Source organism: Denticeps clupeoides, chromosome 20 (genome assembly GCF_900700375.1).
Source record: "Denticeps clupeoides chromosome 20, fDenClu1.1, whole genome shotgun sequence".
NCBI lineage: Eukaryota > Metazoa > Chordata > Actinopteri > Clupeiformes > Denticipitidae > Denticeps > Denticeps clupeoides.
Genome location: NC_041726.1, coordinates 14632106 through 14654226, shown reverse-complemented (window position 1 = coordinate 14654226; position 22121 = coordinate 14632106). Strand labels below are relative to the sequence as shown.

The 22121-nt window shown below is 40.4% G+C and overlaps 1 protein-coding gene across 4 annotated transcripts in view; it reads left to right on the top strand.

The window, feature by feature from the left end:
• The first annotated feature begins 3781 nt into the window (after nucleotides 1-3781).
• Nucleotides 3782-22121, top strand: part of syngap1a (synaptic Ras GTPase activating protein 1a) — a 49986-nt gene continuing 31646 nt past the window's right edge. Inside the window, exons 1-4 of one of the 4 annotated variants that reach the window (XM_028964566.1) lie at nucleotides 3782-3832; nucleotides 4984-5144; nucleotides 21041-21100; nucleotides 21361-21455. In XM_028964566.1, the coding sequence (XP_028820399.1) occupies nucleotides 21411-21455 (45 nt within the window). In that variant the 5' untranslated portion in view covers nucleotides 3782-3832; nucleotides 4984-5144; nucleotides 21041-21100; nucleotides 21361-21410. Of the gene's footprint in view, nucleotides 3833-3893; nucleotides 5145-21040; nucleotides 21101-21360; nucleotides 21456-22121 lie in introns of those variants that run through there. The other 3 variants (XM_028964565.1, XM_028964567.1, XM_028964568.1) reach the window with 3 other exon arrangements.

Here is a 22121-nt window from a genome sequence, read left to right as displayed (position 1 = left end):
GTACATACTGTCCAGAAACACAAGTGAGTTATGATCGGTTAACTCTACGGTGGGTAGTAGAGAACTGGAACTGACGTATACCTCAAAATGGTACAGTGCCAACAACATAGCCAGTGTTTCCTGCTCGATGGTCGAATAACTGGCCTGATGTATATTGAGCTTGTGCGAAAAACAGCACACCGGATGCTCCACTCAGCACTCTTCCCGCTCCCACAGCACTAGCATCCACCTCCAGCCTGGAATTAAATAAAAAGGATGGGGCAGAGAGGACAGGGGTGTTAACCGAGCGTTGACACAGTAAAAAGCATATTCACAATCGGCATTCTTGGGACTAAACAGGGTGGAAACTACGATAGTACCCCGGCATTCACAGGAATCGTCGAAACTCCCGCCAAGTAGAGGGCCTTAGGTAGTTACAGATGGCTTCTATTTTTGCATCGGTGGGCCAAACCGTACCATGTCCCACCTGATGTCCCACTTGGCCAGGTTGAGTGTGAGAGAGGCATCAGAAAGACACTGCAGCAACGGTGATAAGAAGCTTAGATGGTCGGTCCAATTAGTGGAATATACAATGAGGTTGTCTAGATAAGCTGCACAGTCTGGTCCACCCTACACTAGAGTTACCTGGTGTTGAAAAGTGGCGGGGGCATTCCTAAGACCGAACGGCATGACTGTATATTGCAAAATGGCACCCGCCAATACCCTGTTGAAACAAGCCGTTTCCACAGCGTCTATGCAAACCTCCACGGGATGGGAACGAATCCGGAATGGTGACTGCATTCAGACGCTGGTGATCGGCACATGTCCCATCTGGCTTAGGGACTACTAAACACTGGGAGCTCCACAGACTTGAGCTCGGCACTGCCAAACCATGCTCCAACAAATACTCTATTTCAATTTTTTTGTTACCTCTCCCTTCTGATGATTTACTCGATAAGCACTCGATAAGGTAAAGTGGCACTAGTCTGGATATAATGCTGCACAACATGAGTCGGCAATGGAATGAGGGGAAGAGGGAAAAGGCAACTACCCCCACGAGGCTGCCATGACGGGGGCATCCACACCAGACCGCTTCATCGTATCGCTCCTGCGGCACTAGAGCTTCATCATCTTAATGTGCCAGTTACATATTTTACACTCCTGAGTACGGACAAAAGGGGCAGAGAATTTCGTGGTGAAAACGAAACTGCCGAGCCACATTATTTTATCACAATGGCATTTCATCATGTGTTGGGACACCGACAACGAAGCCTTTGCTGGAGAGCATGCCTTACGGAGCCTCTCTCTTTCAACGCATCTACGTCGACTTGAACCACACGGGGCCGTGAGTTGTCTGCTGAAAGCTCCTCCTCCAGTGCTTGTAAGGGCGATGTAGACTGATGTAAACATGTTTCATGTTTAATGAAAGCTAAAGCACACTTTTTTTAGACACCACCAAGGACGACACACAGAAATGCCGGTTTGACATTGTGACAATAAAGACAATATTGCACTATGCATTTCAGGAAAAAAACTAAAAATATTCTTCATCACAAGATAAACCTTTATTAGTCCCACAAGTGGGAAATCGCATCATCCACCTGTCAATGGCACCGCTCAAATAGCTGGTGTACATTTTGTAAATCTAGATTGTCCAAATCTCTTTCACTTACCATCTGCCATCAGTGAATACATGCATGCAATGGCAGCAGATTTCCGGCCCCTTTTCAGTTCTGTTCAGCACTTGCTTTTTTTGCAGATAAGCATAATTCATTCTCTAAATACTGATGGATGCTGCCTTATAATTCTCCTTGTTCATTGTGACCAGCAACTACAGTTGCAAATACACTGATTCTTCAGTGGGGACCTGGGTCTGCATCTGATTCCAGGCTGTGCTCTCACTCCTTGTATGGGTCAGATATCTGTCCTCTGGATTAGCAAAAATATAAGACTGAAACTGAATATAAAACAGAGAAATGAAAACATCCTGCCATATAATCTGGTTTGGACAACCACAAAACCTATGACGCAAACCTATTCCGTACTGTATTCCATTATGGCAAATAAAATGAAATCTATACTTTTAATCTAATACTTTTAGAATACAATTAAAATTTTAAGATTTTTTTAAATTCATGTGTAAAACAGCTGTGAGTAACATTTATTGAAATACCCCAAGAATCAACATAAATAAAGAATCAACATTTGAAACAGATGTGTTTTTGTATATATCACAGAGGATGTATTCTGAAAGTATTCTCATATTTTAAGCAACAGTATTCAAAGTTGTACTGCGTTTTTATGATTTTGATTATCATGATCATTAATAACAATAACTAATATTAATCTTTTTCTTCTTCAGAAGATGTATTCTGAAAGTATTCTCATATTTTAAGCAACCGTATGCAATGTTCTACTACGTTTTTATGGTTTTGATGATCAGTAACTATTACTAATCTTCTTCTTCTTCTTCAGAAGAAGATGTATTCTGAAAGTATTCTCATATTTTAAGCAACCGTATTCAAAGTTGTACTGCGTTTTTATGATTTTGATTATCATGATCATTAATAAGAATAACTATTATTAATCTTCTTCATCTTCAGAAGAAGATGTATTCTGAAAGTATTCTCATATTTTAAGCAACCGTATGCATTGTTGTACTGCGTTTTTATGATTTTGATTATCATGATCAGTAATAAGAATAACTATTCTTAATCTTCTTCATCTTCAGAAGAAGATGTATTCTAAAAGTATTCTCATATTTTAAGCAACCATATGCAAAGTTGTACTGCGTTTTTATGATTTTGATTATCGTGATCATTAACAACGATAACTATTATTAATCTTCTTCTTCAGAAGATGTATTCTGAAAGTATTCTCATATTTTAAGCAAACATATGCATTGTTGTACTGTGTTTTTATGATTTTGATTATCATGATCATTAATAACAATAACTAATATGAATCTTTTCTTCTTCTTCAGAAGATGTTTTCTGAAAGTATTCTCATATTTTAAGCAACCGTATGCAATGTTGTACTGCATTTTTATGATTTTGATGATCATGATCATTAATAACAATAACTAATATTAATCTTTTTCTTCTTCAGAAGATGTATTCTGAAAGTATTCTCATATTTTAAGCAACCGTATGCAATGTTCTACTACGTTTTTATGGTTTTGATGATCAGTAACTATTACTAATCTTCTTCTTCTTCAGAAGAAGATGTATTCTGAAAGTATTCTCATATTTTAAGCAACCGTATGCAAAGTTGTACTGCGTTTTTATGATTTTGATTATCAATAACTATTACTAATCTTCTTCTTCTTCAGAAGATGTATTCTGAAAGTATTCTCATATTTTAAGCAACCGTCTTCTTCTTCAGAAGATGTTTTCTGAAAGTATTCTCATATTTTAAGCAACCGTATGCAAAGTTGTACTGCGTTTTTATGATTTTGATTATCAATAACTATTACTAATCTTCTTCTTCTTCAGAAGATGTATTCTGAAAGTATTCTCATATTTTAAGCAACCGTCTTCTTCTTCAGAAGATGTTTTCTGAAAGTATTCTCATATTTTAAGCAACCGTATGCAATGTTGTACTGCATTTTTATGATTTTGATGATCATGATCATTAATAACAATAACTAATATTAATCTTTTTTTCTTCAGAAGAAGATGTATTCTGAAAGTATTCTCAAATTTTAAGCAACCGTATGCCAAGTTGCACTGCGTTTGAATGATTTTGATAATCAATAACTATTATGAATCTTCTTCTTCTGAGTAATAGTAGCAGTAGCAGCAGTGGTAGTGGTAGGATTTATCCATTATGAAGAGGATGAAGAATTGCAGAGGTAAAACCCAGGAGCACGGGGGTGGGGGAATCGTTTTCTGAGGCACCATATTCTCACCACAAATCTTCCTGCAATATTTCGCCGACGCAGCGGGCTGGATCTGCGCCGTTTTGGGGGGAAGCGGGACGCGAGTGGACGTGAAGAGGATGCGTTTTCGCTCGGATTCGGCGCCCTCGGCGTAGATGGACTGCAGGAGGGGGGGTCTGCAGGACGGGTTCTGTCTTTCATCCCGACAGCGGATCGACTCCGATCGTTCCGTTCGACGGGCGCGAGCGTTGCCATTTCGGGCGGGTTCGTGTTTTTTCTAATTGATTTCGCGTTAAGGACGTGGGCGGCAACCCACGCAGCCTTGCAGTCGCTCGGACGTTCGGGGCGGCTCTGTGCGCCCGGCTTGCTCGGCTCTCCGACAGTTTGGCGGCTGGAATAAATCCCTCGGATCTGGCAACACGGCACAATTTACTCGAATTGCGGAATATTGTGAAGCGAGGCGAAATATAGCCCCGTTCGTGGCTGCAGAGACGCGCCGATCAAACCAGCAAAGCATGAGACATTTCAGCCCCGGCCAGCTGTCGGGCGCTTACGGGGGAGACAGGGCAAGCCAGCGCCGCGGGTCGGGCGGAGGACGCGGGTTCGCGGGAGAAGCCCCTCTCCGGAAAGCATGGAGCGCCGGGGCGGGCGGACGGATGCGCTCGCCTTATTAACTTGCCCGACGCGCGTCGACATCGTGTTTTGGGGGGGACGCGTGGAAACGCTGCCCTGTGGCGGAGCGTCCGAGTTACGGTGAGCGGGCGTGTTTCTGCGGCGCATGCGCGTTCGGGACGCCGAATCTATTTCTTCTTCGCTCGTTTTCTTTAACATGATCGAATAAATGCATCGCAATAATGCTTCGTTTGTGTTAAATGGAGATCAGTAACAGTAGTTATATAGTAAAGCGACCCGGCTGATCAGTCCCAGTGAATTCATACGATATGACATCCCCAACTAATCAAGTTATTCTCAAGCAAATTATGTAACGCGACGATTTTCGATCGATTTGCATTGGGGGAAAAAATCTTGCCTGGAAGCATATTCACCTTTTTTTGGGGGGTTTCATTTGCAACTGAGGAATAGACACGTTTGACGACCTGTGCAGCTCTCGCATTTCTTTTAAGGAGAGAATGTGCAAAAGGAGCCACTGATGCACTCGAAGAATGAACTGCAGAGAGAAAATGGAAATCTCGCAAACTGAGAGCTGAAGACTGGAGAAACTGAAGGCTCGCTCACCAAAGTTTCTTTCATTTAAAAAAAAAGAAGAATTCTGCTGCACCGTTAGGTAAGTGGAAGATGTTTGAATGATTGAAATGATCTGAAATGACGTCCAGTTTGCACAACCTGCTGATGCATTGCTGGAGTCTGGGCTCACGCCCTTGTCCTTGCTGGGATCTCTTGCAAAGGAATCGTGCTGGTTGGATGCGAGAGTGGTTCGGTTGAACCCCGTCTATTATGGGCAGTCTACAGAGTTGTGAGGGAAGCTGAGAGAAGTAGCATATTCCTCCCACACATCGTGTTCCCTAGGAGATGGTTACAGTTTGCAAAAAAAAAAAAAATCTCTCTTCTAGACTGATGCTAAATGAGCGTCACAGATCAGGGATTTACATCGTACGCAGGAGACAACTTGAAGTATGTTGGGGGAGTGAACGTCGGAGATGTACTGCGATAAGGGTCAGGCCGATCATCAGCAGTTGTATTTCCAATACATCCCACCGTCTTGTCTGATGGAAATGTGCTCATGCAAACGCGTCCATCTTTAATTCTATTGTGCACGATACTCGGAGGATTCGGTCAAAGTTAGCAATAGTGAGACATTTACTGGAAAAAGTTAAAAAAATCTGAATCACACAGTTTACTAAGGTGGCTCTCTATTAAATAGATATTAGCCATAATCTAGATGTGCGAATAAGCACATCTAGAAGGTTGAATGTTGGACCAACCCAAGAGCTGATGCAGGATGGCTTCACTCAGCTCATCTATTCTAATGCTTCTAATGTCAATCCAACTTTCTCCTAATATAGAACAAAAAGGGTGTCGAATCAGCACATCACAACTGTTACATCAGTTTCCATTACACTAAAACAGAAAAACAAGATTTAATTCATAAAACAGTTTTCTGTATAAAAAACATCAGTCACCGAGACTTTCTGAAAGGGTCTAAACTGTTCGAAACCACGAGGGATTTGTTCGGTGGAAAGTTATTAGATTACTCAGTTTGCCTAAAGGTCAACCAGCAACCAAGTTACTGACTTTCCTGAAAACCTGATGAAATTCACCAACCAAATCATTCAGTTCATTCTCTCACATGTCTTATTTTTAACGAGTAAAACCTCCTGTGTGTGCACTAGTGCAAGTCCATGACAGTTCTGGCATTTAAAGACACATTTGGGGATCCAATTTTTTGGAGATTTTTATTTTTTAATCCATCTGAGAGAATGATACCTCCACAATTGATTTAATTGAGACTAGGGCTGGGCGATTATACGATCTTGATCAACGATCGCAATCAAATTGAGCTCACTCTCGGGGATCAGCTTTGTGCATTTTTCATGATCACGATGAGATTAGAATATTTTTTGACTGGACATTTTTTGGGGATCTCCCTGATGCCCGCAAATTGAATCAAATACAGCAAGCAACCAAGAGCATGTGCACGAGACAGTACCGTGGGCATCGCGCACTTGAGAGAAGTGCGAACATGATGGAATGAGAGAGAGCGAGAGAAAGGGGGAGAAACTTTTCGAGGAATGCAGTGATAACTTTGAAAACTGATAGTGGGAAGCTACTTTGCTCAGTGGCACCTCAAAAATCTATAAAAAAAAATTTGAATCATTTGATATTGTAAAGTATATCAAATTTAACGGCCAGCCCTAATTTAGACATTCGCAAACTGTGGAAAATGTGGAGCTTTTGCACACTGAACCATTGATGGAGTTTATTTAGTACTAAAGGACCATTTTATGTTTTTTTTTTTTACTTGTATTAACAAAGAAGCAAAATGTTCCCATCCTGTATTACAAGCATCTGATAAACATTATAAAGGAGAAGTTATTTAAAAAAAACCTGCCAATGTTAGATTCCTAAATGTACTACATGTGAAAAACACTCTCGATTACATCAAATATCCACATTAATAACGTATTTGCCTTAAAAATGCCTTAATTATAGAATAAATATTATTCTTTATTTGATGCCATGAGCATAAAATGACTAACAGCATTTTGTATTAATTATCAAGAGGACCAATCTATTCAACAGTATTCCATTTAATTTTACTTCAGTTGGTGTCTCTTGCGTCCCCTTAAATATTAACTGTCTCATTGTATTGATTTTCTACTAAAATAGGAGAATTGTGTAAGGATGCTGATTGCTTACACGATTGGATGTTAGCTGAAGCAATGACATCCAAGTGACACATTAATTAATGCAACTAAGCTCTGCATATTCATTATATGCTTAACCATATTCAATACAAATTTTTTCTTAGTGCTGCTAATGACTGCATAACAAATTGTTTTTTACATTTATTTTAAGGCTGAATTGCCCTTTTCAGCACTACATAGTCATCAGAACGCCGTGAGCGGGTATAAGTGATACGTCCTGAGAATCCAATTCTCCCCTTACTGTATCATAATGAGGCAGCGGGTGGGCGTAGTCTCTCGGGGAGAGCTACGGTAACATTCAGACGCGCGGTAAACGAAGAGGAGACTGAAGAGGCCGGCGGGGTAGAAAAGCGGGTAGTATTGCAGCTCCAGACACGGGCTGACCTGTACCGCACGCGGAAGTGTTACATGCTGACACTGGTCGCACAATTTAACACGACTCACGGGGGGAACGTACCTCTTTCAGCCGATGCCTCCGCCCGAGTATCGGGCCACAGGCGATCACACCATTCCAAATCAACTGGAACTAAACTTTTTCTGAAGGTGAGAGGTCACTGGCCACGAGCCGTTGAATATTCACATAAATCACCACAGTGCGCCCTGTCACACTATTCATACAGCTGAACATGTTGTGTAATATCGATGCAGCGTTTTATTCAGTATCAGTATGACAAATGTGACAATGGCACTGGTATGAATTCGAAATTGCCCACGGCCTTTTAGATCAAGCACAAAAATCATTGCGCAATTCACACTGATACAAGTAATCAAAATTGCACCCATTAGATGATTTTTTTTTCATTGGTAGCCTTTGCCAAGAGCTTTTAAAAGCACAAGCTAATAGCAGGACTGGCAAGGAGGCCATGATCAAATAATTGCCACGTTCCCACTGTTTCCCCACATCATCGGTAAATGTATTTGGTAGCTATCTGACAGGCAGACTGTTCTGTTCAAATATTGGGGACTTTGTTCAAACATGGGAACTGGGTTGAGAACAACTTGTGCATTCTGCTACTTCTGCTGCTGCTGAGAATATGCAGATTTGGTGTTTTTCTAGTTTATAAAACCATCTCATTCTCAATACGAATTGCTAAGAACCTCTGAACCTGTCCATTTTGCTGAATTTACCACATGGAATGTCTGCTCAGTTGTGGACATTGTGATTTACGTGTGAAGTGAAGCCCATTTCCACCATTATGATTACAAATATATGCTTAAGAACATTACGTGAATAATTAATGTTGCAAAAGTAATTTAATTTAATTTAAACAGAAATATAACACATTTGCGAAGTCTACCACTTATTTGAGTAAATGTGAAAATCATAATTAAAGTTCTGTTTAAGAGCCCTGGATATGTAGTCACGTTATGTGCCTGTTTTCGGTGTAAATATGTCAGTGTAGTCGCTCTAAGAGAACTGCTGAGATTCATAATTATCAATAATCATATTGCTGTGGTAACCCTGTGCTTAAATGAAATACCCCCTTCATCAACTCTTGGTAAGCTTTCTCAAAATGCTTTTGCCAGGCAGGGTTAACCTGTCATGATGGGGACTCATTTTGTTTTATCGCTTAATTGAATTAAAGGGAAGGATTTTTACATTGGATTTTGGGAAGCTCTTCATTTGAAATTGTAAAGTAAATCATGCCGTGGGTAAATGATGTGTGGCATTGAAAGCTGTGGTTGGTTTATGTCATTTTTTTGTATTTGCGCCAGGCCCTTCAGTCAGACTTACTCTAAAAAGTTGTTAATTGGTCAGTGGACAACCAGTGAGGGAAAAAGACATTTGAGAATGTTGTTGCGATAACGTTGAGATAATAAAAATTATCATAAAGAGGATATTGAACTATTCGTTTGTAGATGTTTAATCTAGTTATAGGTCCCCTGACATAAACCTGCTAAAATTCAGCCTTGGTGCTGAATTACAGCTTCTTTGATCCAGTCCCACAATGAGATCTCCCCCGTTTCATTGTGTGTATTTACATGGTAATGAGGAGGAGAGACGCCTATAGAAGTTAAGTGAAAGTGAAGTGGTTGTCATTGTGATACACTGCAGCACCGCACACAGTGACACAACAAAAATGTGTCCTCTGCTTTTACCCATCACCCTTGGTGAGCAGTGGGCAGCCATGACAGGCGGGACGGTGCTTTGCTCAGTGGCACCTTGGCGGATCAGGATTCTGATTACGGGTCCGTTTCCTTACCCGCCAGGCCACCACTGCCCCAGTTGAGGGGGCATTTGCGGACAAGAAGCCGTATCGGATTTTTTCAGAAAAAATAAAACGAACCCACTGGGTCTTGCGTGATGGAACAAAAAAAATTACATTTGCACCGAGCAACAGCAACGTTTTCAAGCCGTGACGGTCGGAGGAGATAATGTTTTAGGGGAGGGGTGTGAAATTTTCTGGGTGGAAAAAGCATGAGAAACGGGAGGTAACCCTTCCCCTTATGACGTCTTAAGGGGACAAATTCCAGATCCGACCGTCTGAACTGCCGCTCTCTGACCGGTGAAGCAGAACGACCAAAGCACTCTTTACACCTATCGCCATTTCTAACTGCTGCAGGACAACATACAGGCTCGTATTAATATGAGAAACTCGTATTAATGTTAAATAATCTCACAAAGTAAAATGTTCATGAAAGGGACCTTTCAATTTAGTTTGATCGGCATTCTGTTCTGGCATTTCATTAAGTTATTTAATTTTGGGAACATTTTGATGCGCTGTTGGGAACACGGATTCAGACAAACAAACATTTAGTTCCATGGATACATTTTTTCCATTGCTGGGATGGATTTCTGTCACATGAGACTTTCCCACACCAAACGCATCTAGTGCATGAAGTTCAGGTTGACGTGCACACCTGTAGTTCAATAGGCAAATATAAGTAAATAAACCAGGTATTCGCTTATATCAAATTAAAGATGTGCTCTATAGTGGTGTGTTCGTTCACTGGCGATTACGATTATTATGTCAGGGATTTCGATTCGATATCTCGATGCATCCCATGAATTTTTACGACATTAATTCACATTATGCTTTTAATACATCAGTGAAATGAGAGTTACTCCTACCCGGAGCAACGTTGTACTCACATCAGGCAGCCACTGTCACAACCAGCACTACTTTGTGACTAGAATTTTTATACCGCCGCCAGAAAATCTATGTAATTATGATATAATCGATTACGTTCTGCATTGCATTGATGCAGAATCGTGCACATCTGCATCATGATGCAACGATTATTAGATACATTTCTCTACACTATACTATAGATTTGATAGGACCATGGTTGCACGAACATGCACTACATCTGATACAGTACAGTACAGAAAAGTTCTCGATCAAATTGATTTCTTATTTGCCTTGACTGTGATACTGTACACAGACTGTAATATCTGTTCCTTGATAGATAGCATGATATTTGTCATGTAGAATTTGAAATGTGAGCAAGAAAATACAATCTGAAACTGGCAGTTTTGCAGAAAATGCCAATTCATAAGAACCACAAGCTAGCTATATAACTTGACTGTAGCCTGTTAAATAAGCACACAGGTTACTACACTGATATGCACAATAAAATGAGTGTCATATAATCGTGTTATGACTACATTTGAAGCGTGCACAGACTGCTTTGTGGTTTATTCTTTGCTCTTAATACAAGAACCTTTGGAGCATCAGAACACACAAGCAGGATGGAGTAATGACACGGGATCAAGCGCGTCAAACAGAAAATCCATTATCTGGTCCACACTGTATGTCTGTGGTATTATGTAATGACCTCAGTTGTAAGAAATATGCTGTGCTGTGATTGGACAATGTTGACACCTTTGCATTCTGATGCTTTAAAATGGCAGTAAACCCCCCCCCCCCCCCCACAAATATCCAAAACCTACATCTGTTGTAAACTTCTGATACACCTACATCCAGCCCCCCTTCTTCTTTTCTCTATCTATCTGTTTTTCTCTCGTCCTCTGTTAAATCAATAGCTGGAAGCTGTAGCTCTTCCCACCCACACATACTTCAGCTTGACATCACATTTACATTCGGAATAGAGGACTGAGCATGCACATTAGGGTACAGTTTAGCACAGTGAGAACATTTTTAATTCCTTTTAATGAGACGTTTGGAAAAAAAAGGTGATCTTTGCCGGGTGGTCTTTTGGGGGGGGGTACTGTCTTTAAGCATGCCATGGCAGGAAAAATGCTTGCATGTGCATTGCTTCATAAGCATGTAGCACACATTTAACAAAAGCATTTTTTGTGTGCAGTGCATGTATGCATGCTAATTTTGCTACCGCACTTTATTTATTAGAATTTTGTGACCGGGGTTTCAGAATATGTGGTAAGGGTTCTTTGTGCAATATCTTCTGCAACTTAAATGGAAACTGGCAGAGATGTTGCCATGGAGACCAAACAAAGATATGGAATTCACAGAGATGCAGGGAGAACTGGAGCACAGAACACTGCATGCTTCCTCGGAAGCATGATTTATATTAATAATAATTTTTTTGTGCATTTTTTTGTGAATGCTTTTTAATGATGCATCATACAAACAGTTTGAATCTCGTATGGCAAATGCACTGATTTATCTGCATCTACTGGGAAGCAAGTGATTAAGTATGCAATCAGCACTTGGACCTTTAAAAGCGCATTTGCTTCTCCGCTGGAGAGACCCTTGTGAGCTGTTTTGACATTTTGTTGAGAATTTCTTTCATTTTGAAATGGAGTTAGGAAAATATTGCATAAAGGCACATTTTAGCACAAGCAGGAAACAATCCTCAGCCTAACAAAATATTAAAGGCATTAAAGGCAGGGCTGCGTGGTATAAACGGTTGGCAATATAAATTTTATTATTTCCCGGCCTACCGCAGAGATATCCACTATATGAAATCACAATTATTTTTACATTTAAACCACAATTTTGATTTCATCCTGATTTTAACATTGATTTGGAACTGGAACTATTACAAATATGTAATATATCTAAAAGACAGAAAGAGTGATAAATTGTGAGAGCGGATGTGAAAGTGAGAAACAGGGCAGAAACGAGGGTACATGGGAAAAACATTTCGTAAAGATTGCTTAGCACAAGCATTGCGGACAGCATTAGGAATATGCATTGGACCAAAAGGCCTTTCCGCAGAAGTGTTATTATGTGTGCTCGAGACAGAATAACCCGTTGACCTTCAGATGAATTCTGCTGGAATCAGTGGAAAGCGCTGTGTTGTGGCTGCCCCTCACTTCGTATCTGCCAAAACATTTCATTTGATTCCAGATTCCCATTCCACGTATTCCGTGTTTATTCTGTGTTGCTGCTCCATGAATAAAATAAGGTAGAACAATGAAGAATGAAGAGGAGTTGCCCCATTATTCTGATTCCTGAGGTTCATAAGGGATGGAAAAACCCCCTTTGTAAGATTTGCAGCCATGCTGAACAGCGTATACGGAATGGCAGAAGGTAAAAAGCAATGCTCCATTCTGCACTCATATCGTTTAAAGCACTTTGTCCATCAGTGATTGACTGACGAAAAACTGTTCAATTGTCAGTGGTGTGGTATTTTATTCGTACTTTATTGGTGCTGCATGAAGACAATAATGTACACCTAAAGAGCTGAAATGAATATCTCAATTAAAAGCATTCCAGTAATTTATAATTTGTAGCATAAATGGGAATCATTTTCAGAATTAGATTATTTTGGTAATGCAAACATTTTTCAAGCCGTGCCGCATGTTGTAAATGCTTGTCACTTGGTGGTCGACCTACATTTTATAGAAGATGAGCGCCTCTCCTGCTGTCACCGTAGATGCTCTGCTCACACAATGTCACATCTTGTTAGTACGTGACCAGGCTACACCACAACAGCAGTCAATTAAGGTGCAATAAGGGGTTATGCCCAAGCATCCCATAAGCAACAAAGTGCAACCCTTTTGCTTCGCCATGATGCTTTGACGGTGAAACTTTGTGGATAGCACCAGGAACTGCAGTGTCAGCAGCCCACCAAATTCCATGTCTAAGCATTAAAATGTTTTCATTCATTATGCCCTGGGACATTATGTCTGGGACTGAAAAATGAGTTAGCAGTGGTTTTAATTACAGCTCTTCTGATTTTGCGGTTTGAATGTATTCAATGAAGAGAAGTAGTCATATAAGTTATTTACAGTTATGGCATTTATCAGACTCCCTTATCCAGAGCGACTTATAGTCAGTAGTTACTGGACAGTCCACCTGGAGACACTCAGGGATAAGTGTCTTGCTCAGGGACACGATGGTAGTAAGTGAGGTTTGAACCTGGGACTTTGTGGTCCACTCACTAAGATTCTTCCACCCTACATATTAAGAGACTGTTTTACTAAACAGGCATGACAATAGAAATGTTGGGGATTGAACCCAAGACCCCATACATTCAAAACAGGCACTCTACCGCTGAGCCACATCCCCATGTATTTATTAAGTAGTCCTCACAGTATCATGGTGCAACACGCAACAACCCTACACATGGTGCAAGAGACGACAACTGAAGCAGTGCAACTGACAGGAAGAGCCACTCTTGGACATGCAAACAGTTGACTTAGTTAAAAAGTAGTTAAAAAGTCAGCGTAATTTTGCAAATATGAAAAAAACGTTATTGAATTTGTGCAATAATACCATTCCATGAGGTGAAAAACAGCACCAGTCACAGTAGGTGGAGCATTTCAGATTAGTGTGTGTGTGTGTGTGTGTGTGTGTGTGTGTAAAGCCCAGATTGATGTACATTTGTGATTCCTCCAAAACGGTAAGATGGCATGCTACAAAACAGAACAGAAGATGCTTTATTTTTTTCTGTTGGAAGTCCTCAAGCTGCGTTCGAATATAGCCACTGTCTTTTGAAGCGCTTTCTTCCGTGCGGAGCAGAACAGGCGCAAGGCTCTGAAAGGCTTCAGTGTTTCTTCAAGCGGTGGCCAAATTAGCACCCTCTGATTCGGTTACTTGCGGCCGTGGGGGATGGGAATACCACACGGAATCCAGCTCCTGTCAGGCTGCTCGGCGGTAATTTGGGACCGCGCGCCACCACATTAATCCCCTAAAAGAAGAAGTGCTCTGCCCCGCTGTTAGTTTATGAGTAATTTACATATACAGTGTTGATGTAATCTCCCCACACCCTCTGCGCAATTCGTCATCTTGGTGAAAATATAGAAAATACAAGCTAAATATCTTAAAATTTTAATTCAATTGTGTAAAATCCTTTATAAGTATATATGCTGATCATCCATGACATTATGGCATTATGACTGGTTACGTGAATAATGTTGATTATCTTGTTAAAGTGACATCCTTGAAGCTGATGTGGTGGTGTGATGGGCTCTCGGTCACAGTCCCCGGTCGGCCCTCCCGACCAACAGGGGGCGCAGACACGAGCGAGGTCACCGCAGAGTGTAACCGCCCAGCATCGCGGTTTTACCCTTTGTTGTTGCCAGCTTATTCTTCTGACTGACCTTGCTTCAAACTCTCTGTCTGTTTCTTGACTTTCGATTCCTGTATTTGCCCTCACCTGCCCTACACCGCGGTGCTTCACCACTGCCATTGTGCGGTCCTTCGACTTCAGCAAACCCACCAAGCACACACCATCTGCGTCCACACCCCAGGTCCCCTACCTCAAGCCCTTTGCTAGAATGTCCGCATGTGCGCCTTCAGGCCCGATTCCTGACGGGCTCGAATGTCAAAAATTGTTTGATTGGTTTGATCTCCAAAAATGCAGCTCTTGTGGAATGTTCCTCCTCTGCAGTGGTCAGGACCTACACAAAGTGGTCCAAAGAAGGGAAAGCAATGATCTAGTGATGGTGTCATGGGCAGCAAAGGCTCAGTGATGCATGAGGGCCACCGGGATGCACTATGGCATGATGTTGTTGATGACCATGTCCACCCCCTTCATGGAATCAGTATTTCCTGGTGCCAGTGCTCTCTTTTAGTAAGCGAATCTACCATGCCACACTGCAATGGTTAAGCGATGGTTTGAGGAGCAGTTGGCCTCCAAATTCTCCAGATCTCAATCCAGACAAGTATCTAGGGCCCGATGATTTCCGCAATGCGGAAAACGTGGACGTAATTGCAGAATCCAACAAATAACACGGAATCCGCTATAAAACGCGGAATTGTGTATAATTAGCGTTTCTGGCCGCTGCAGCCCCACCACATACATGTTTCTGGTTCGCACACCAACGCAACATAAACGTGCCTTCAGGGGTGGTGAAGAGGCGGCCAGTGCCGAATCCGGACCACTTGGCCAATCGGTTCCGCACATACGCAACATATTCAAATATTATGGAATTCGACTCAAATTGCTATGTTTCGAGTGGAACAATACTCAAACTTTATTTTAATGAATGGGAAAAACAACTTACAATCAATTACTCAGAAACAGAGCAAACTAGTCAGGCCAGCAAACTCTTGGTCATGCAAACAAGTCAGCTGATTTAGAACGTGATTTTATCATCAGGGTTTCAATTCATTATGCAAGATGGCACAGCTTTTTTTTTTTCGTATTTCAGGTCTCCACAATGTCTATTTGATACGTTTTTTTATATTGAGGTCAAACGTGAAGCACTTTTATTTTACAAATGGAAGAATGTGTAATATTGTGAAATAGTTATTTGCATGAAATGCACATATTATCTACATGTAAATAGTTTACAAAAGCGAACAGTAAACGCCCATGTTGAACAATGACTAAATGTGATTTGTCATATTGCGGGTTTTTTTTTCACAACCCACTCCATAATCACATAGTTTTTAGGTGAATAAATGTGTTTATAACAGAAAAAATTTTGAAAAATTCAAATGGAAAAAACGGAATTTAGGAAAAAATAAAATGGATTTCAAGTATCTGCCTGAAATGTTGGAAAAAGCAAGTACGGTTTATGGAGACACCATAAGCCTCACGGCTTACAAAGCCTTATAAATCTGCTTCTGAGAGCTTGGTAATAGACAGCAACATCATATCTTCAAAAGTCTAGTGTATGGACAGTTCAGTGCAGCAAGGTTGGACATCCTGAGTCTCATGTGGCTTACTGAAGTATTGCACACTGCACTTGATACGTTTCTTACCTTTGTTATGTTGTTGTGTTGAGTCTGGGTAAGGCCGTCTGATAAATGCTGTAAATGAAATGAAGTAGTTGAAATGATCTGATCACACGTCAATGCCATGAGGAAAATGCTCAGTGTATGTATGTAAGTGTTTCTTACTATTGGATGGGAAAGGGTTAATGGGTACAGACATCATCCGCCTACAGGACATCTTGAAACATAAAAAAAAAGGGAAAAAAACTGAGCGCATATGAAACACAAGTAGGATGTCACATCACCAAAGAAGGGGAGGACCCAGACGCAGGTCCTTAAATAAAAAACAGTTTATCGTAATGACGAACAAACTTGCTTGGGGCAATTGTAAGTGGAAATGGTAAAAGGAGAGGTTACACTCAGTCGTTCATTCAGCACTCGCGCACACTACACCAACACTTGCCGGACTCCGGAGTCACACAGACCCGACGGCCCTGCCAGCCCACTGACCAGACTCGATTAATCGGCGGGGGGGGTGTTGTTACGCAGGAACTTCGAGGTTGCCAGACAAAACCCCTGCTTTTCAGAAACATCTTACTTGCTGTAGCAGAATACATAAATATATATCTAAAATATATATTCAATATATCTAAAATTAGCTCAGTTAAAATGACTTAAAATTGTTTGCTAGTTTTTTTTTTTTAGCTATTTCAAGCAATCGCCATTACTGACCACAAATTGCATAAATTTATTTAAAAAAAAAAAGTTATTTCTGGTTGTTGCTGACTTTAACATTAACAATGACAAGACCATACTTTAAAGTAATTTCTTATGGTAGGGTGGTAGTAGCCTAGTGGGTAACACACTCGTCTATGAACCAGAAGACTCAGGTTCAAATCCCACTTACTACCATTGTGTCCCTGAGCAAGACACTTAACCCTGAGTGTCTCCAGGGGGTACTGTCCCTGTAACTACGAGTTGTAAGTCTCTCTGGATAAGGGCATCTGATACATGCTGTAAATGTAAAATGTAAATTATAAAGTTGAACCCCGCCGAGACGATGGTCTTTATCATCCTTTTGTTTTTGTGTGACAGCATGCATATATTTGACATCATTTCATAGGAAGTCAGTGAATGTCGAAATGTGATCGTTGTGGATGTGCCTCCATGGAATAGGGACACATCAGAGGTTTTTGTTACAACATAACCAGCATGATTATCATTTCATTCATGTTAAACCCAGACCTGTACATTATGGTTACAGCAGTTATTTGATGCCACCCGAACACACAGCCGACCGAACGCTACGCTTGTGTAGAAGCTTTGATTTGCTCCAGTGAGCAGAAAAACTCATTTGATGCGATGAATGCCAGAAAAACGGCTGGTTCAGACGTCCATGTGAACAAGACCTTAACTCTCACCTCACTGACGTATTTGAAAACATAAAGTGAAGTAATGCAGGAAAATTGCATGGGATGCCTCGTAATGCACCGATAATCGAGGCATTGATAATCATAATCGAATCGAATTGTAAGACCAGTGAAGGTTCACACCTCTTACTGTAAAGTTGTTGCAATTCACTTGTAGTTTATACAAGACAGTGAAAAGCATTGACATGAATATTCTTGTTTTGTCGTGCTTGATCATTTCAGCTTTCGTATCATCAAAACAACAGTTAAAATACCATCGTAGACACAAATTGATGCAGCATTTCCACCGGTGCATTTCAGTGTTTTGATGGTTGGAATTACACCTTATTAGAAATAAATGCATTTCAGTACAATACAATACATGTATTGTAATAAATTAACAAAAAAAATAATAGAAGTTCTGAATTAGTGGATGGAATTCAGACGTGGGCGTTTCAAGGTGCTCAACAGTTGGATCTCCGCTGACATCTACTGGTCTTCAAATTCTCTACAATGGACCTCATCCAAAAGTCTAATTCCATCTGGTGCCTTTACACAGCCACACTCAGGCCCTGTGAAAATGCTGACCTTGATTAATAAACCACAGAGCTTTTATATGAGTTTTGTACAGTGGAATTGACCTTTTCATTCACGAGCAGGTTATGTATTGGTCTGCAATGTTTCATGGAAATTTTAGAATGGAGCAAAATTTTTTTTGTCCTTCCTAGCAGTTACAGAGAGTTACATAGTCACGTGGCAGGTGACTATGCAAAGGCTTTGCATGAAAGATGCTGTGCAAGCTCAGAAATGGCCAGAATCACATTTTTTTTTTTTTACAGATCCTTTATTCAGAAGTATGGGTTTTAAAAAAAGAGACAGAGAAACTCCTGCACAAACCCATGCACATTTTGTCAAAACCCATCGTCAGTTACAAACAGAGCTATTTTGGTCTTGATGGCCTGGGTTCTTTTGTTTCAAATAAAGCTGCTACTCTGATTATTCGGAATACAGCCAGAGCAAAAATAGGCAGAATTAAAATGTATTCCAGTGGCCATCGAACCTTTTTTTCAAAAAGAGGAAATTATCCTTGCCAGTTGAAACTTGCTATTTCATTTTAATTAGTCCAAAATGTCTGTGTTCCCCAATCTCTTCAAGGTGATTTCAAGATTAGAAAGAATAATTCCAGATGAGCAGTGAAGTGGTTCACCTAGCACACCTAGTTAGTAATACATTTTTCTAACAATTTGATTGATATAAAATGCACTAATAATTAGAAAAGTGTGATGAGTGTGTGCTTAATTTACATGCATTCGCTTATTTGACGTTTTTGTCTGGAACAACTTCGATTAGCTGATTTGCCAATGTAGTGTCGCTCTAAGTGCAGCAAACGAGGGTGTTTTTATGCAGTGGTTGCAGCGAGATTTAATATAGTTTGCTCAGCAACTGCAGCACTGCGTCCACTGACAGACAAAAGCAAGCATGACTAATCGTTCCATATCGCATTCCTCCACTGACCATGACTGCATGCATTTCAGGTGAAGTGAGTGGTGTATGAAGTGCCGCTCTCTATAGCACATGACGTTCTGAAATTGGCCTCTGATACTATGCTGAAATCCGAGCCCACCTATCTTGTCCCATAGAATAATGATTGATGTATTGTCTGAGTGAAGTTGAAGAGGTAATAACAGGTCATCCCAAGATCGGTAGCAATGTTGTACTCCTTACATCTTGTAGAAATGCTGTATTTGATGTTCGTATTGTCTGATTCCATTTTTCTACAACTGTGATTGGTCAGTGGTGTCTTTTGCTGAACATTTATTTGTTGCTTTGGCTATGTGGTATTAAATGCAAAGTAGTCTAAGCAACACAATCGATTGCATAATTAAGTCAAGCACTACCAAATCAAGGCTACCAAGAGTGATGGAGCGCAACCAAAAAGGGACTCTGCAGCTGAATGGAGTCCAAACACTGGATGCTGGGAATCCAGAATTACAGATCCGGCTTCAGTCAGTATGCTCTTTATTTGTATTCTAGCTTTGAGGTGCCCTGCAGTATTTTGGCATTCTGGTTTCCGTAAGCTGTTTCAGTTGCGTGGGCCATAATGGGGGCTTAGGCATGCTCAGTGGGATGCTCATATCAGATGCAGTGGGGGTTTGGGAGTCTGTGTCCAACTGAAGATAATCTTGTGCATCACCACTGTTCAAATTTAATCTTTGGGTTGGGCTTGAGTCAGCATGTTTAGCAGCTACATCACCAGTGATAGGGGACAGGAACCCCAACTTTCATAAATTAAAAAAGAACTAAGAGTGCTTTGTTTTCTTTATGCAAAATAAACATATTTTGTGGAGTAAAATAACTCTAAACTTTATCAAGAACTGGGTCATTCCAAATTAAACCAGCACAACAAATCTTGGTATGCTGATTTGGTCACATCAGTAACTAAAGGGCTTGGATCAATATTTAGGCAGATTTAAGTGAACAAAACCTTGCCCTTTTTTTTACATTTATTTAATGTAAACTGCACAGATATTGATCCTCATATTGGTTTAAAGCAATAGCTCTATTGTTCAAGAAATAGCATGCATGCCAAGTTGAACATGAATATGTCCAGAAAATTTGGTCATCAGATCAGATACTATATTTTGTCTAGAGTGATTGCTGAAAAAACTAGTGTCTACCCTAATGTATTCCCCTAATGTTCTGTTCCCTTTGGGCCATTTTAGCCCTAATTGGCCAATGTTGTCTGAACATTTTATTAATGTGTTCCCAGAATGTGTGACACTGGTTATTGGATGTGCACAACATTTTAACATTGGTCCATTTCACAAATTGTGTCCTTCCAAGGCTGCAGCCCCAGAGCATTGTTAAATGGGACATTCTGAGCTCTGGAATCTATTTGTAATGGCAGCTGTCACTGGCATACAGTGAACGCCAGGATAGTTTGGGAGAATTTTGCAGCCTTGTCACACCACTGTTTTAGGTCTTTGAATGCAATGTGAAAATGCCCCTGAATTATGGATGATATGCCTAAATATGGTCTCAATGTTTTCAGTGATTTTTGTCACAAAATACTACTTTGTAGGTAAACAGTGTTTTTGATTAGCATGGACAGAATAATTTTTCGCTACTTATAGAAATAAATCATACATGGAAATTGGGTTATTCATGCATGTGTTTTGGCCTTATCAATTGCAAAATCAGTGTTCATCATATTGATATGATCTCGCTTCAATTATCTGTGAGACTTAGCTTCTGTCTGACTTTCTTTGTCTATGCACTAATGCACTATTGCTGTTATTAGGCCAAATGATGAATGATGAGGGGTTGATGTTGACTCTGTTTTCTTATTAGAGACCAAATGTGTCTGAGAAGGACAGGGGATCTAAGACAGGAAGGAACGCTGAGTTGCTGGTAGGTGATAGTCCACTGCTTATCTCCTCTCATTTCGTACTGTCCTTGTTAAGTTTGAATGAGAGTAATTAAGAGGAGGTGGGGGGGGTGTTTTTGCTATTTTTATTCTGCATGTTCTCTTCAAATGTGTTGGTTTACCCGTTTTTTTTTCCAGGTAGTGATGTTAGCTGCTCTCATTCTTCTTTGCTGCTCTCTCCTTTTTCTATTTCACATGTGCTTGGTCCCCCCTTTTCTCCTCTCCTCTCCTCTTCTCTGCTCAGAGCACACTTGTGCACACAGGAAGAGCATTGCCACTGCAAGGCAGGCAAGCATGGAAACACCTCCTTCTGCCCTCTCTCAACCCTTCCGACAATCTGTGAGTATTCCATTCTGCTCATGTCTTGCAGCTCTGCCTTTTTGCTAGATGTATTTGGGGAATTCTTTGATGTGCCTGGGTACTTGTTTTATCTAAGAATTTGAATGTGTCCTCAAAACAGCCCATTTATTGTTCACTCCATCCATAACCATTTACTCTGCGTTTGCAAAATACAGTTCAAAACTACCCTATGTGGCAGGAAACTATCCAATCTGGCAACACATTACATTACATTACATTTATGGCTCTTAGCAGACGCACTTATCCGGAGCAAATTACTGGGGGGGGTAATGATTTTGGTGGTGCCATTGTATTCAGAGAAATAATCCTCGTTTCACAATTATCTCGATTATTTTACGTGAATTCATATCATAACTGTATTAACATATATAAACCACACAAACACTTATATAAAGGGTTTGAACTTCTGATGCCATTTATTGCAGCTTTTCAGATAGTTAGAAAAATAAAATGTGTAATCGCTGTAGTAATAAAAAGTAATCGCTTTACACATCTATAGGAAGTGCAGCTCATTTGTTGCTGCCAAAAACCTTTATTTAAATGCAGTGACAATAAAAAAAAACCCAAGAAAATTATGTTAACATTAGAAATACAAGAAAATAATGTTTAACAGTTCACGAATCAATTAAAGTTCAAATCAGTTCA